Source organism: Podarcis gaigeae, assembly GCF_964106915.1.
Source record: "Podarcis gaigeae genome assembly, chromosome: 15".
In the NCBI taxonomy this organism is placed as follows: domain Eukaryota; kingdom Metazoa; phylum Chordata; class Lepidosauria; order Squamata; family Lacertidae; genus Podarcis; species Podarcis gaigeae.
In genome coordinates, this window is record NC_139692.1 from 39573531 (window position 1) to 39589531 (window position 16001).

Genomic DNA, 16001 nt, shown 5'->3' on the forward strand with positions numbered 1-16001 from the left:
CCATCTGTCGTTATTTTTTACCACAGAGTAGGCTTTTTAAAGAGACATCACCTTGCCAACAAAGGTCCGTATAGTAAAAGCTATGGTTTTCCCAGTAGTGTCGTATGGAAGTGAAAGCTGAACCATAAAGAAGGCTGATCGCCAAAGAATGGATGCTTTTGAATTATGGTGCTGGAGGAGACTCTTGAGAGTCCCATGGACTGCAAGAAGATCAAACCTCTCCATTCTGAAGGAAATCAGCCCTGAGTGCTCACTGGAAGGACAGATCGTGAAGCTGAGACTCCAATACTTTGGCCACCTCATGAGAAGAGAAGACTGCCTGGAAAAGACCCTGATGTTGGGAAAGATGGAGGGCACAAGGAGAAGGGGACGACAGAGGACGAGATGGTTGGATGGTGTTCTTGAAGATACCAGCATGAGTTTGACCAAACTGCAGGAGGCAGTGGAAGACAGGAGTGCCTGGCGTGCTCTGGTCCATGGGGTCACGAAGAGTCAGACACGACTAAATGACTAAACAACAACAACAGGCTTTTTTTAAAAAAAAAAGTTTCAGAGTTTGCTATACTTTCATGTTTATTTCCTACACCACTTTTTGTGGGGGGGGGGGTGTTCTTGAAAAGCATTTTGAAATCTCTCAAATAATCATTAATAATATAAAATCGTTGCCCTCAAAATGGCATTCCATTTTTTTTTATTAAAAAAAATTGGTTTCTCATGCAGAGAGATACAAAATACGCGCACACACAAATACGGAGAATCAGAGCTTGGTATCAAGGATAAAGAAATGGCTTTTATTCCCATTTCCTTCCAGCAAACAAGAAAGGATGAAATGATACCTTGCTATAAAACTGTTTTCTGCCCATAGTGAAGCAAACCGCAATCTGTATCTTTACCACCACCTAGTGGGAAGAATATACTTCCTCCTTCCTAAGAAACTGAAATTTCATACCAATTCCCGGGTTTTTATAATGTTGTATTATTACATTTTTTTTAAAAAAAAAACCCAGACTCCTGCAGAACAGGGAAAGCAAAGCAAATGAAACATTTCACTTGCGTTCTTTTAATAGTTTTGCTACAAGCCAAGGTACACATGACTGAAATGGATCCTCGTTGCGAAGAATGGAATCTACCATGTTTTTCACTCTATAAGACGCACCAGACCACAAGACGCACCTAGTTTTTGGAGGAGGAAAACAAGAAAAAAAATATTCTGAATCTCAGAAGCCAGAACAGCAAGAGGGATCGCTGTGCAGTGAAAGCAGCGATCCCTCTTGATGTTCTGGCTTCTGGGATAGCTGCGCAGCCTGCATTCACTCCATAAGATGCACACACATTTCCCCTTACTTTTTAGGAGGGAAAAAGTGAGTCTTATAGAGCAAAAAATACGGTAATTTTTCTGATACACCATACATAGGGAAGACTCCAGAGGCAAGGGAAAAGCTGGCCTAGGCAGACCACTAGCCAGACTCAGTAGGTCATCTTCCTATATCTGTAGTGTTCTCGGGATTTTGCACTGCACTCAATGGAGTCTTAACCCCTTGCTCAACACCAGAACCCCTCCACCTTTGAGATTACAGAGGAGAGGAATCGAAAACCACCTTTGTCAGGCTAAGAGAAGCAGGTTGGATCATACGGGGTCGTTCCTCTGCCCAGCTTGAGCTCACCTCCCACTGGCCAATGCACAAACAGATCAAAATACACCGGAGGTTTGGGCAGCCATTGGAACGCGTGGGGTTTTAGAGATACCTGGTCTACCCACTGAGATACATGAGGTGTGTGTGATGCTTGGTCCAGTGGTGCACAAACTTTTTTCAAATAGGGCCAGATTTGATGAAGTGAAGGGCCGTGAAGGCCGACCAAAGTTGTTGACCTTTTTTAGGATTGTACCCCAAAGTTGTTGAGCTCTTTTTTTAGGGTTGAAGTTGTGCATTTTTTAGGATTTTACCCCAGGAAATACACTGCTACAGGGGCCGGATTGGGCCCCCAAGACAGACTTTAGACATGCCTGGACTCTACACACTGAGGTGCACTAGAGTTTAAAGTCATCATCAGGACTAAAACTCTTGCAGAGCACATTCTCTCTCTCTCTAACACACACACACACACCTTCTGTCACGTAACAGATGTGGATGCCTTGTGGCCCTGCTGCTCCACCAACCCTGTCTGGCAGAAGGGAGTAGAAGTGAGGACTGTGTTCCAATCCTGTCTTTCTGGCCCAGAATATTCCCGGATGCAGCTTCCCCTAATCCCAGAACTTCTGGGCGAGTTCCTCAAAGGCACAGTGTTTTTGTTTTGTTTTCTTATAGAAGCATCACGGGTCTCTCTCTCTTTGGCTGCAGATCGAGTGCAAGAGGATTCCTGCGGAAAAATTTTATCAAAAGAAAAAGAACAACAAAAAAAGTGTTAGAAGAGTTTCAACAGTCGGCAAGATTTTACTAGCTTGCTCAGGAAGGAAGAAGCTTCAAGGAGAGAGTTCAAAGGTGGAATCGCTTACCAGCTGCAACAGACACATTTAAGGACTCGATCCCAGGTGGCAGCTCTCGCCCTGGGAAAATAGTCAACATCCTTTGGCACAAGCTTCTAGTCCCCGGAGAAAGGCCATAACCTTCATTTCCTGCACGTGGGCAAAACACAAGGCAATAAAACGCCAGGATTTCAATTTCATGGTCTGGCCCTAAGTGCTCGTGGAGCCTCGGAGGGGCACATACAAAAACCACACCCTTAGACATAAATAACGTCGTTTCCGTACCTTTAAGAAAGCATAGAGCTGGAGAAAGAAGTAGGAAAAGTGGCACTCTTTCCCACTTCCTCTTTCGGCTCTATGGCCATTTCAAGGCTCTGACTTTTACCCAGATCACTTGGGAAAATCTGTGTGTGTGTGTGTGTGTGTGTGTGTGTGTGTGTGTGTGTGTTTGTGTAAGATTCTCTCTTTCAAGGTGGGGGCTGACTCGCAGGAGGGGAAGGGGAGAAATGGACCAGAGGAGGTGGGAGCCCAAAACTCTCGCTCAAAAATCCAAATAAGCCTATGGACTGAAAAAGTTGGCGACTCTTGCATTAAAGCTGCTTTTATTTCATTAGTGCAAGGATATGTTGTCGTTTAGCATTGGTGCCTTTTCTTTTTTAAAATATCTGAAAGCAACTCAGAACCAAAAAGATATTGAAATAAAAGAGAGAGGCACCAATGAAGGGCAGTATATAAACTGAATAAATAAATGTTTGTTCTTTGCCACACCCCTTCAGATATTTGAAAAAGGGCTATCGTGCAAGCTGTGATTCCTGCATTCCAGGGGGTTGGACTAGATGACCCCTGGGGTTCCTTCCAACTCTACGATTCTGTGTTCTCCAGACGAAATGGATCATGCTTCCCTCATAGGTCCTCTTCCCCTAACATCACCAACTTCATCCCCTGAACCTGATCTCAACATGTTTGATTAACAGGCAATGAGTTTGGTTCAGTTGCCTTTTTCAACTCCCCATGGCTCTTTTTAAAGTAGGGTGTGTTTGTATTTTAGATTATGGATTTTATCAGACAGGGCTTGTGTTTTCTTGTTAAAAAGACCGCTAACCCCTTGGGGCTGAAAGGCAGGGCAGAAATACCCAGGTAAATAAACATGGGATGAGGCTGAATTTGTTTCAGGAAGCTGTTGGTGATAATTAAGATCAGGCTCTTTGGTAATTGGAAAACAGCTGACGAGAAACTGCTTCTCTGGGCGCTTGTCCCAAGACAAACAACCAATGGAGTTTGGCCGAAGTGCTGCCAGATCCTTTAAAATGATCTAGGATTGCAGTTCAACATAACTCATACTCAGAACAGACCCATTGAAATGAATGGACAGCTTCTGGGGCCTAGATCCCGAGAACACAACTTTGCAAAGAATTTATATGAGATCCAAACTTCAACCACCACAGAAGGCAAGGCAGCCGATATGCAATTCTCTCAAATATTTTTTCAATTACCGTATTTTTTGCACCATAACACTCACTTTTTTCCTCCTAGAATATCCTACACAAGATCACTCCCCTGTCCAATTTAATCTCCCTCAAATTGACCACCCACGCAGAAACACTTGAAATGCTTTTTTAAAAGATGTTGGGGGGGGCATGATCCATGCCAATGTCCCAGAGCATGAGATAGCAACACCACCTCCATGATAAGGGACCCCTGACCATTAGGTCCAGTCATGGCCGACTGGGGTTGCGGCACTCATCTCACTTTATTACCGTTTACCATTCTGTAAATGGTACCTATTTATCTACCTGCACTTTGACGTGCTTTAAAACTGCTAGTTTGGCAGGAGCAGGGACCAAGGAACAGGAGCTCACCCCGTTGCAGGGATTCAAACCACTGACCTTCTGATCGGCAAGTCCTAGGCTCTGTGGTTTAACCCACAGCGCCACCCGTGTATACAATTACCCAGGACAGACATTAGGGACTTCTTCACACAGTTCAACTATGGAACTCCCTGCCACAGGAAGCAGGCATGGCCAACAACTTGGAGGACTTTAAAAGAGGGTGGGACAAATTCATGGAGGAAAGGGTTATCGATGGCTACTATCCACAATGGCTATGCACTGCCTCAGAGGCAGTATGTCTCTGAAAAACAGTCAAGGGGAATCCCAAGTAGGGACAGTTGGCTTCTAGTTTGCCTCTGTGAGATCAGTATGCTAGACTAGATCTAATTTCTTTTCGCAGGGCCTGTAAGACACAGTTGCTCCGCATGGCCTTTGTCTTGGAATTAACTTGATTCCCTCCCCCTCTTTCTTTTTTCCTTTCTCCTTCTGTGATGGAACTCCGATTTGGGGACTTCCCTGGCTTTTTCCTGGCCCATGTAGGACCAGTCTGGATAGTTAGCCTTGGTGAAGACTTGATGTTTTCATCCCCCAAAAAGTTTTTGATTTGAAATGAGGCTGTATTTTAATGTTTTAATGTTGTATTTTAATCTTGTTTTTAAGTTGTATTTCAATCCATTGTTTTTATATTGGGTGTTAGCCGCCCTGAGCCCGGTCTTGGCTGGGGAGGGCAGGATATAAATAAAATTTATTATTTTTATTATTACTACATTGGTACCTCGGGTTAAGTACTTAATTCATTCCGGAGGTCCGTTCTTAACCTGAAACTGTTCTTAACCTGAAGCACCACTTTAGCTAATGGGGCCTCCCGCTGCCACCACACCACCAGAGCACGATTTCTGTTCTCATCCTGAAGCAAAGTTCTTAACCCGAAGTTCTGGGTTAGTGGAGTCTGTAACCTGAAGCGTCTGTAACCCAAAGTACCACTGTACTATTAGTATTAGTATTAGTATAATTTATTAGTAGTATTAGTATTAGTATTAGTATTATTTATTAGTTTTCTCTGCCGCCCTTCATCACATGATCTCAGGGCAGTTAACAGGCAGATGGGCCTCCTCTGTCCCCATCCAACTACCCCAAATTTTCAGATTCTCCTTTCTCCTCGGACTTCTGCAAACTGCAGGCCCCTTCCTCTCCCCCAAATCTCCCAGGCTCCCTGCCCTGTCCAATTTTCTCTTTTCTGCCAAGCGCTCAACAGAGAGTGGAAATAATCGCCGGCAAGAAGAGGCCGGCCCGCTCTCGGGAGCCCCTCCGCTCCGCCGAAAGAGATTCCGTTCCCTCGCAGGGACAAGCCGAGCCGTCCTTCAAAGTAACAGCCCCCGACTGTCACCGCAGTCCCCGGCTCGTCGTCCCGCCACCCGTTGTGGAGATGGATTTCCCCGCAGCTCATCATTCCCACCCCCGACTTGCCAGTATCTCTTTCCTCCCTGTAATCGAAAAGGTATCCGAGCCCCGGGAGCGACGCCGCGGCGTCCTGTCAGCTCCCCGGCTTCAATCAGCGTTTCGGTTAAAGATGAGCCTGGCAAGGAAAGGAAAGGGGACCGTTGGGGCACCGCCACCGCCTTTCCTGCCGCAGAGGAATAACCCAAAGCATCTCTCATGCTCCCAGCCACGGGCAAACAGCCCCCGGCACATAACTCAGGAGAGACTCCTTGGCGGTGGAAGGGAAAAAAGTCCATTTCTGTCCTGTAACACAGAGGAACCAGTAGCCCTCCCTGGGGGTTGCGATGGACCCTCCATGTTCGGATGCAGTCTCTCTTAAAAGCCAGGCGTTGAAGGTAAAGGACAGAGGTGAAGATTTCTTCCCTGTTCTCTTTCAGCTTTCCGAAAATCAATGGGCTGGCAGACGGTTGGTGCACAATACTTTGTGGTTTGGCACAGGTAATACTTTTGGTTTGGCACAGGTAAAGCCAGTGTGAAGGGGCGCGTCTGTGAGACTCTAGAGGTTGTGTAACTACAACTCCCAGCATCCTCTGCTAGGCCAGCCAATGGCCAGGGACGATGAGAGTCCAGAAGGGTCTGGGGGGCTGTCTATGGTACGATATCCCACAATAACCCTTTGGCTGCCTAATATTCTACAGCCTTTTAAATGGCATTTATGGAAGATGGGGGCTATCATCTTGTTGTTTTCGTTTCAACTACAGTGGTACCTCAGGTTACAGCTGCTTCAGGTTACAGACTCCGCTAACCCAGAAATAGTACCTTGGGTTAAGAACTTTGCTCCAGGATGAGAACAGAAATTGTGCAGCGGTGGTGTAGCGGCAGCAGGAGGCCCCATTAGCTAAAGTGGTACCTCAGCTTAAGAACAGTTTCAGGTTAAGAACGGACCTTCGGAACGAATTAAGTTCTTAACCCGAGGTACCACTGTACTTATTTGTGCTTTTACTTCGTATTTTATCTTGCGGACGGCCGTGAGATCTTGTGACAAAGGGCGGTTACATCAATCAAACAAATAAAATAAAATAAAAACTGGAGCACACCCCAGACTCAAGTCCTTGCAGTCTCCTAGCTGCCTTCCTTCATTTGTCAGGGGAGTCGCAAGACCTCCAAGCTTCTCAGGAGGCAATGTGGTATCGTAGTAAATGTGGGGGGGAGACGAGTTCAAATCCTCTCCCAGCTACCCAGCTAACAGGGGCGGGGGGTGGAATATCTAACCGGTTTGTTGTTTCTTGGCCTAGCCTACCTCACAGGGCTGTTACTCAGGGAAATAACCATAAGACACTAGCGGCCTTAGATTCCAAGTTGGCAAACCCTTCCCCACCCCCACCCCCACCCCCACACACATCCGGTCTACACTGACCGGCAGTCCCTCTCCAGGGTATTCTGCCTGGAATCATTCCCAACCCTACTTGGGGATTGAACCTGGCACCTGTTCTGTCCCTGAGCTACGGCCAGCTTCTCTGCAAAAGTTTGGCCCTCCAAAACAACAACAACTTTATTATTTATACCCCACCCATCTGGCTGAGTTGCCCCAGCACAAATAAAAACGTAATAAAACATGAAACATTAAAAACTTCCCAATACAGTGGTACCTTGGTACTCAAACGGCTTGGTTCCCAAACAAATTGGCTCCTGAACACCGCAAACCCGGAAGTAAGTGTTCCAGTTTGTGAATGTTTTTCAGAAGCCAGAAATCTGACGCGGAGGACAAGCAGCTTCCGGCTGGCTCTTCCGATTGCAAGAGCCAATAAGAAGCTGCGCTTTGGAAATCAAACATTTCAGAAGTCGAACGTCCTTCCGGAACAGATTGCATTCGACTTCCAAGGTACCATTGCACAGGGCTTCCTGAAAATGTAAGTGCCGCAGTGTTACATACCTAGCAGCAGTATGGTGCGTCCCTTCCAGCGGAAATCTAAGCAACTGACGGTGGGGACAGAATCCAGGTCCTTGGTGTGGGCAGCTGTTCCAAGGACTTCCCATCCTTGCTCTGATTTTGCCTTCCAGAAGAAAACGGGGGTGAGATAGAAGCAAGAGAAAAAGGCAAACTTGAGGATTACATCGTAATTACACACAACTTCTTAACTCCATTATATGGAAGGAAAAGATACATCTGCACTGGTTTGCTGTCTGTTCACTGTTTAAATCAGAACTCGAACTCCATGGAATCCCAGGAAGCACTACGGGTTAACAACAATAAATGAAACCTCAACACGGAACCAAAAGCATCTGACAAACGATTCCCTGGTGTGAGGCAGCCCAACCTCCTTTGCAGCCAGGAATTCAAACCTAGAGGAAGTCCAAGTATCCCTTGATAGCTGGGAGTCTCTCTCCAGCCACTGGAGTGGAGGACCCATCAAACTGAGAGCCAATGTGGAGCTGTGGTTAGAGTGCCAGGCAAGGGCCAGGGTTCAAATCCCAGTACGTTTCCCAGGACAATTGAAAGTGTTGGTGCTGACCTTGAACGCCCTAAACGGCCTCGGCCCTGTCTACCTGAAGGAGCATCTCCACCCCCATCGTTCAGCCCAGACACTGAGGTCCAGCGCCAGGGGCCTTCTGGCATTTCCCTCACTGTGAGGTTACGGGGAACCAGGCAGAGGGCCTTCTCGGTAGTGGCACCCGCCCTGTGGAACACCTTCACATCAGATGTCAAGGAAATAAACAACAATCTGACTTTTAGAAGACATCTGAAGGCAGCCCTGTTTGGGGAAGTTTTTAATGTTTGATGTTTTATTGTGTTTTTAATATTCTGTTGGAAGCTGCCCAGAGTGGCTGGGGCGGCCTGGCAAGATGGGCGAGATATAAGTAATAAATTATTATTATTATTATTATTATTATTATTATTATTATTATTATTATTATTATTATCAAATCCTCACTCAGCCATGAAGCTTGCAGGGACAGGCAGGACCAGTCACTGTTTCTCAGCCTAACCAACCTCACAGGGTTGTTGTGGGGACTAAGCAAGGAGGAGGAGAGCCACATACAGTGGTACCTCGGGTTACAGACGCTTCAGGTTACATATGCTTCAGGTTACAGACTCCGCTAACCCAGAAGTAGTACCTCGGGTTAAGAACTTTTCTTCAGGATGAGAACAGAAATCGCGCGGCAGCAGCAGGAGGCCCCATTAGCTAAAGTGGTACCTCTGGTTAAGAACAGTTTCAAATTAAGAACGGACCTGCAGAATGAATTAAGTTCTTAACCCAAGGTACCACTGTACTCCTCCTTGAGCTCCTTGGAGGGAATTAAGAAAGGCCTTGCCTCTAGCTACTGTGAGGGGGGGGCAGAGGAACAGCTTAGCACAAGTGCTTCCGGACTACAACTCCCATCATCTCTAACCACTGGTCATGCTGGCTGTGGCTGATTGGAGATGGAATCTAATGACATCAAAAGGGAAGCAGGTTGTGCCCCTCCCGGACACAGACTTTGCCCTGATCCAGGAAAACACGTTGCTATTGCATACATGCTCCCAGCTCATCCTTTCAACACAACCACCTACAAAATCCATTTTTAGAGGGGGGAGGGGAGAAAATCTGCCTCGTTTTCTGAAAAAACCTGCCATTTCCAGGCCGTAACGACGCTGGGATTTATGCCCACTCCGCGGCAAAGGTGAAGCCGGCCAACGTGGACCCAATTAAACAGAGCGCCTCAACGGCCCAAATGTTCATAAATTGCACATTTATAGTAGAGGGAAGCGGTCCGCACAGATGTTTCAATTAAGTTGCAACACCTTCTTAATGGCCTCTTTATGGGGTCGTTCCAGAGCGGGGCGGCTGGCGGAGATCGGAGGGGGAGGCTCCCCAGACCCACAGGAAAGGGGCAGAGAAAAGGCGGCTGAAAAATTAAGCCATTTGCCTTTCATTGTCTGAAAGGCCAGCCAGCATTAAATCGTCTCTCGGCCGACTCAATGCCCAACTGGTGGGAAGACGGGTCCTGGGCTTGTGTCGTGTGTGTCCTGGCGCCCAGATACACCTGGCAGGTGCTCATCGGATAAATTCCATCCTTTTCCCAGCTTGTTAAGGTTACCAGATTTTTTTCAATGAATCCAGGGACACTTGGACATTGATGCTGCAGCGATGGCAGTGGCAGAGGGGCAGCCGCCACCTTGACTTCAACTGCCTTCCTCCAAGACTTCTATCTCCTTTCTCCATGAGCCTGGGCAGCCCCTGAGTTGTTGGTCCTTCTGTGGTGATGGGCAAGCGGTGTGCAGTGGGTCAGGCATGGAAGGTGGAGAAGGAGGGCCGAGAGTGGTGGCGGCAGCGAGGCTCAGGCAGCGTGAGGTCTCCCTTCCCATCGGAGCAGCCCCAATCCCATTCCTACTTGTGTGCAAGCAGGAGGGAGGGGGATCCCTCAGCCAGGAAGGTAGATTTCACACTGCCTTTCGGAGCAGCCCCATCCCAACTCCTACTTGCGTGCAACCAGGAGGGGGCAGGGATCTGTCAGGCAGAGCAATGCCTCCCTTGACATCGGAGCAGCCCCAATCCCATTCCTACTTGCGTGCAAGCAGGAGGGAGGGGGATCCCTCAGCTACGAAAAGAGACTTCCTTTTGCCTAGCTGAGAGATCCCAGCCCTTCCTGCTTGCACGCAAGCTCTGATCGGCAGCATGAAGCCTCCCTTCACAGCTTAGTTGCTGGGGTCAGGGAAGGTGGAGGCAGCCCGGAAGCTGCATCTTAGAGCCCCTGCACCACCATCATATGGGGACTTCTGAGCAGCTCCTGAAGCCAGCCAGAGCCAACTGCTCCAGGCTGCTGAGACTGCCGCTGCTGCGTTTCCCGGGGACATTAGATGAAATCCGGGGACATTCCGGGGATGGCATTTGTCCAGGGACTTATTCGCAAATCCGGGGACTGTCCCCGGGAAACGGGGACATCTGGTAACCCTATTGTAAACCCAGCTTTCAATCTTATGTGCACACCCCATTTCGTATGGACCTCAGGCTGGCCACCTAGCAAAATCCAACTTATTTTTAAAAGCTTGTACAACACTGCCCCTGTGTGGCCGAACGGGGCATAGCAGCCATTCCAAGAAGGCAGAGGAGATGCTAGAATGAATCAGAGCAAAAGGAATAGAGTGGAATAAGAGAGACCAGCTGTCTGCTACAGAGTCATGCCATTTGTCTATCTGGGTCAATGCAGTATGCTCGGAATGGCAGCAAGCCCCCAGGTATTTGGACAGGGAGCCTTGCTCAGCCCTATCCGGAAACGCAGGAATTGAATCTGGGATTGTCTGCATGCAAAGCACTGAGCTACGATCGTTCTAACTTGGAAACAAAGATTCTAGTCCCCTTGGTTCTGGATGAAAGGGGGTTTAAAATGGGTTCGCAGAAAGCTGCCTTAAGCCGAGCCAAGCCATCGGTCCATCTAGCTCAAGGTTGTCAACTCGGACTGGCAGCAGCTCTCCAGGGTTTGGGGCTTTCCCCCAGCCCTACGTGGAGACGCCGGGGATTAAACCCAGCAACTTTGGCATGCAAAGCTGACCAGCCAGCATCCTTCCCAGTGCTTTGCTTGCAAGCAATCTTACCGTGTGAATTTAAGAGGAGTGCTGCTGCTGAATCAGAGCAAAGGTGGTCAGAGCAGAGTCAGGGCAGCTGTAGCTCTCTGGAGATCATTGGACACCAACTCCCATTAATGCCCCCCAGCACCACCAATGATCGGGGATTGTGGGAGCTGGAGTCCAACAACATCTGGAGGGCTGAGTGTCAGACCTGAGAGACCAGGCCTCAAAGCCCCACCGATACGTGAAACTCCCCAAGTGACCCTGTCTCTGTCTCTGATCCTACCCTGCCTCACAGGGTTGTTGTGAGGATACAATGGGGAAGGAGGGAGAAATACGTCCACCCCTTTGAGCTCCTTGGAGGAAAGGCGGGATAAAAATGTAGTCATACCTCGGGTTGAAGTAGCTTCAGGATTAATATTTTTGGGCTGCGCTCCGCCGCGACCCGGAAGTAACTTCCGGGTTTCACCGTTCACACATGCGCAGATGCTCAAAATGACATCACGCGCATGCGCAGAAGCGGCAAAACACGACCCGTGACTGTCTTACGTTTACGTCAGGATGCGAACGGGGCTCCGGAACGGAGAGCCAGTGTGGTGTAATGGTTAAGAGCGGTAGACTCGTAATCTGGGGAACCGGGTTCGCGTCTCCGCTCCTCCACACGCAGCTGCTGGGTGACCTTGGGCCAGTCACACTTCTCTGAAGTCTCTCAGCCCCATTCACCTCACAGAGTGTTTGTTGTGGGGGAGGAAGGGAAAGGAGAATGTTAGCTGCTTTGAGACTCCTTAGGGCAGTTATAAAGCGGGATGTCAAATCCAAACTCTTCTTCTTCTTCTTCTACCACTGTACAGGCAACTCACCACTGATGCGGGGGTTACATTCTGAGGCACCGTGCGTTTAAGCAAAATCACGTATACTGGGAACACCACCGAAAAGGCCTGCAAACACTCTCTGGAAACCCTTGAAAAACCAAAAATCCACCCAACTCCACTACATGCGCTCTCTCCAAACTTCCTTGCTTAAAATCCAACTTCCCACAGGCCTCAAATATCAGTGCAAAGGCTCATGGGACGGCTAGACGCTATTTTTGCGCTGTTTTTGCCCCTCCTCGTGCCACATCTAGGTTTGCGACGCCGAGTGCGGTTGTGCATGCCTTGGACGTACAGGAAGTTGCCTGTAATCATTAATTTAAAAGAAAAACAGGCAAAAGTTTGTGGAGGGGGTGTTACCTTAAGAAGGCTCTGAAGATCATCTGTGTTATATACGTCCAGAACTTCCATGGCCCCCGAACTGGCTTTGCTGACCACAGGTGTCAGGGGACAGCTACAAAGAGAGAAGCCCGGGGTAGAGGCAAAAATTATTAAATGCTTCCCAGCAGATCTCCACAAGCTGGTTCTGTTAGCAACACCCGTCTCCGCAGGGGCAGAGAGAATGGAAAAACTGCATCTAGCCCACAGCCTGTGCTCAAGTTGGCCTGACGCAGGACTGCTCCAAAGTAAACCCCACCGAGGTCAATGGCACTTGCTCCTAAGGAATTGCAGGCAGGCAGGATGGCGGGGGCTGAACCTTCTGCCCCCAAAGCAGATGCTTTATCCCGGAGTTCTGGTTGTTCAGCTAAAAACAAATTAAGATTCTAGTCCTCATGTCAGCGCCGAATCAAATAGGCAGGTAAGGATCTGCCTCCCCGAATTCAGATGCTTTTCCCCTGAGCTACAGGCCCATCCCCAAAATAATTCACCTGGTGCTATTTTACCTGTTCCATTGACTCATCACAATCCTGTCGACGCCCAGGAAGTGAGCAGACCGCAGGACGGCTCCCAGGTTCATGGGGTCCTGTATCCCCTCCAAAGCCAGCCAAAGGAGCTGCGACCCCACTCCCTCTGCCTCAGGGGGCGGTGATTCCTGCCAGCCAATGGGGCGGAGGGGCGTGGCTTCCAGACACACGCCCTGATGGACACCGCCCTTGCAGAGGCCATCTAGAACCTTCCTTTGAACCACCTTCACTGGAATCCCCCTGTCCTTGGCACGCCGGGAGAATTCTTCCAGCGTAGGCGATGGAGTGCCCTTGCCAGCCTTGAGGAAGAGTTGGAAAAAGTTCCTCTTGGATCTGGCCAGAGCCAAGGAGCAGGGAGCAACCCCAAACAAGATCTCTGAGCCTTTGGTCCTTTCGATGGGGAGGGGTTTCTGCGGGGGGCTCCTCTTCCTCTCGGGGAAATCGTCATTCCTCAAGTTCTTCAGCTCCTCCCTGTCAGACGGCACGGTCTGCGCACGAAATTGCCGCCAGAACTCGTTCCGAAGGGCACGACCCTTCCAGGGTTTACGTGGCTGGGCCTCGCTCTGGTCCTTGGCTGTTTCAAGCCCATAATCAGGAGTCACTTGGCTGCTCACCCCACCAGGAAGTTCACGTTCCCCCACCTGAGGCTTTCTCCGCATGGAGAGATGTCGGATGGTTCCAACAGCGCAGGGCAGTCTTGCGGCGTCCCAGAGGCCAGATTTAAAAGACAGGAGTAGTGCCATCTCTGACGTTCAATATGCCTTTCTCTCAACCTTAAAAGGGGGGTAGGGACCAAGATGCTAAATCAACATGGATTATGTGGTCTTTCTGGAAAATCCTGAAACAGAAACTTTTCCCAATATCTTCTGCCCGGAGTTTCCACTTTTAAATGGTGTGCTATATTATCATATATTTGAATCATGGGCATTTACATTTTAACAGCCTGATGACATAGTTTTGTTCTGTATTTTAGCTATTTCGAGAATTGCGCAATTAGTTCTTAGGTTTTGTAAGCCCTACCTGAGCATGCATAATAATTATAAAATAACAATTATAATAATAAATCCCCAAATCAACTTTGATCTGATGCGCTCTAGGCTTTTCCACTTGGCCTTGACTCCCCCACCCGGCAGTTCATGCAAGAATTATTACTTATCACTCATAAATCATCTACAGTTTGCTAAGCAATTTCAGCTGAATTTGGGGAAACCACTTGAAGCATCCGTTGTGTTGAGCTACTTCAATTGCTTTTGTTTTATGCACTCATTGCAAACAACTGAAAGTCTGTAAATTTTGATAATAAACCTGATTTGCAATGGGGGTTGAATAATTCCGATAGCAATGGTAGGAGCATCACTGAGTATTAGTAAAGCAGAGCATCTGCTTTCATGTAGAAGGCCCCATGTTCAGACCATGGCATCTCTGGGTACCATCTCAAACACCACAGTGAGTCAATTAGGCAAGGCTGAATTAGACAAGCCAATGGGTCTGACTCTGTACACAGCATCTTCCTATATTAAATCAGCCCTTAATTCAGAACCATGAGAACGTGTTTGGGCTAACCAGTGTGGTGTGATGGTTAGAGTGCTAGCCTCTAGAAGACCAGGGTTTGAATCCCCAGTCAGCCACTGAGTGACCTCACTGTCTCTCATCCTAACCTACCTCACAAGGTTGTTGTGAGGATAAAAAGGGGAGCGGAAGAGCAGAGAAAGCCATGCACACACCACCTTGAGGTGGTGGCATAATAAATGGCAATCCATATCCAGCCTAGGTTTGCCTGAGCATCTTTTAAAAGCCACCCACGTCTGAAGGTCATCGCTGCACCCTGGATAACAGCAGTAAAGCCACAGCTACATCCCAGTAGTGATGTATGGAAGTGAGAGCTGGACCATAAAGAAGGCTGATCGCCAAAGAATGGATGCTTTTGAATTATGGTGCTGGAGGAGACTCTTGAGAGTCCCATGGACTGCAAGAAGATCAAACCAATCCATTCTGAAGGAAATCAGCCCTGAGTGCTCCCTGGAAGGACAGATCCTGAAACTTAGGCTCCAATACTTTGGCCACCTCATGGGAAGAGAAGACTCCCTGGAAAAGACCCTGATGTTGGGAGAAGGGAATGACAGAGGACGAGATGGTTGGACAGTGTTCTCGAAGCTACCAGCATGAGTTTGACCAAACTGCGGGAGGCAGTGGAAGACAGGAGTGCCTGGCATGCTCTGATCCATGGGGTCACGAAGAGTCGGACACGACTAAACAACTAAACAACAACAACAATCCAGCCTAGGTTTGCCTGAGCATCTTTTAAAAGCCACCCACGTCTGAAGGTCATCGCTGCACCCTGGATAACAGCAGCTAAAGCCTTGCAGAGATAGCACAGAATTAGCACCGCGAGGCCTTTCCAGTAGTTGCCCCCTGGGAGGAAGGCTCGCAAGGTTTGGATTTGGCAAATTCTGCTCCTCCTTCCCTCCCTGATTTTGCAAATAGAAACGTTCAAGTTGCTAGTCCCTGTGGGCTGCGGAGCCAGTGGCGTAGGGTGGGTTGCCAGCACCCGGGGCAAGGCAAGTAATTTGCGCCCCCTAACCCGTGGATTTGCGCCTCCTAACCCTAACCCCCAGATGTTGCTCCCAGTGCGGCCGGGCCCCCCTGCACCCCCCACGCTACGCCACTGTTCGGAGCCAGTAACAAACTCAGCTGAAAACGGGGAGGGGAGAGAGAGAGAGAGAGAGAGAGAGAGAGAGAGAGAGAGAGAGAGAGATCTGCAGCCCAGCCTCCCTGCCCAAGCTGCTCTCTATCCAAACTGCAGCAACCCCCGTCAAGGATTGCATTCCCTCCTGGCAGCGCGCAAACATACCTGGCCACCCACGTGGGCTGCTGCCTTCTCCGCCTGAAGAGGAAGTGGCCTCCAATCATAGAGGCCATGGGTGAGAGAGAGCGTCGTGCTTGTTC

General features: G+C 48.8%; 1 protein-coding gene across 5 annotated transcripts; it reads right to left on the minus strand.

The window, feature by feature from the left end:
- Positions 1-770: 770 nt before the first annotated feature.
- Positions 771-15967, minus strand: MRM1 (mitochondrial rRNA methyltransferase 1). Of its 5 annotated transcripts, none has more exons than XR_014558340.1 (7): positions 15907-15967; positions 13035-13828; positions 12511-12604; positions 7667-7787; positions 2495-2614; positions 2107-2358; positions 771-1173 (listed from the first exon to the last, which is right to left on the minus strand). XR_014558340.1 is itself a non-coding variant. In XM_083714721.1 (6 exons), exons 2-6 carry the CDS (start codon positions 13796-13798, stop codon positions 2312-2314), a joined length of 1146 nt encoding a protein of 381 aa, XP_083570847.1. In that variant the 5' UTR covers positions 13799-13828; positions 15907-15967; the 3' UTR covers positions 1262-2311. The 5 variants fall into 5 exon arrangements, 2 of the variants coding, with proteins under 2 accessions (XP_083570847.1, XP_083570846.1); XR_014558341.1 differs by having other exon boundaries at positions 771-1126; positions 1387-2358; XR_014558342.1 differs by lacking the exon at positions 771-1173 and adding an exon at positions 5761-5869 and having other exon boundaries at positions 2329-2358.
- Positions 15968-16001: the final 34 nt, after the last annotated feature.